The sequence below is a fragment of the Penaeus monodon genome, chromosome 15 (genome assembly GCF_015228065.2).
Source record: "Penaeus monodon isolate SGIC_2016 chromosome 15, NSTDA_Pmon_1, whole genome shotgun sequence".
NCBI lineage: Eukaryota > Metazoa > Arthropoda > Malacostraca > Decapoda > Penaeidae > Penaeus > Penaeus monodon.
The window spans coordinates 11,897,358-11,898,194 of NC_051400.1; the positions used below are offsets into that span (position 1 = coordinate 11,897,358).

Consider the following 837-nt stretch of genomic DNA (forward strand, 5'->3'; position numbering starts at 1 on the left):
ATGGATGTCTCTATAAATATTGGCTTTTTCCTTTGAATCACGGAAGCGACCATCCTCATTCACAAAAAGTTGAACTGAATAAAAAATGTTTAGAAGATGACAGCCTGTCTATTACTTGTTGGAACATGTACAGTATTATTTGTGTTGGTGTTTTATTAGAAATAAAGGACAATAATTTGAAAAATAATAAAAATGGTATTTATAAATCTTTATTTCTTTTATCAGTGTTATCAAACACATTACCACTGGCAAAACAGATTAGGGGTTGCTAACTTATCTTGACAGCATTACAATTCATCTTTAAATACCAAAATAGCTAAATTACTTATTTTCTGAGAAATTTTGTTGCAAGTTAAGATAAAAATGTGCAATAAGCAACATTAGCTGACTACTGTATAAACAATATAACACTTGTCATTTAAGAAGCATTTAACTATGAACATTGTAAGAATATGTTGATTTAAATATCTAATTTACTTTACTTGTATCTCTACCTATAAAAAAATTACTTTCATGACAATGCGATTATTTCAAACCAAAGATAATAATGAATAATTAAATTTTATAGCAGACAAACTCTTCATCCTAAACTTTAATAATATGCACACCGACCCGTTCAGCAATATTAAATTTTTCCTGGGTTGCTGGATGGATTTCTAATCGTGCATAAGTGCCACCAACAACTCCCTTCGCCAGTCTTTCAGGATTTATCACCACACAGCCTTCTATCTCCTGTGAAATAAAATTTATAATATTTGATATATAACCCGCCTAAAATTGGTGAACATATATTCACAAACACACACACACAAATGTGTACATATATATAAAATCATT

General features: G+C 29.4%; 1 protein-coding gene across 1 annotated transcript in view; it reads right to left on the bottom strand.

Annotated features, from left to right (window-relative positions):
• Window positions 1-193: 193 nt before the first annotated feature.
• The window catches only part of LOC119581751 (DNA polymerase alpha subunit B-like), a 72,908-nt gene continuing 72,264 nt past the window's right edge, over window positions 194-837 (bottom strand). The window contains exon 8 of the mRNA XM_037929882.1: window positions 194-732. Coding sequence (XP_037785810.1) covers window positions 586-732 — 147 coding nt within the window. The 3' untranslated portion in view covers window positions 194-585. The remainder of the gene's footprint in view (window positions 733-837) is intronic.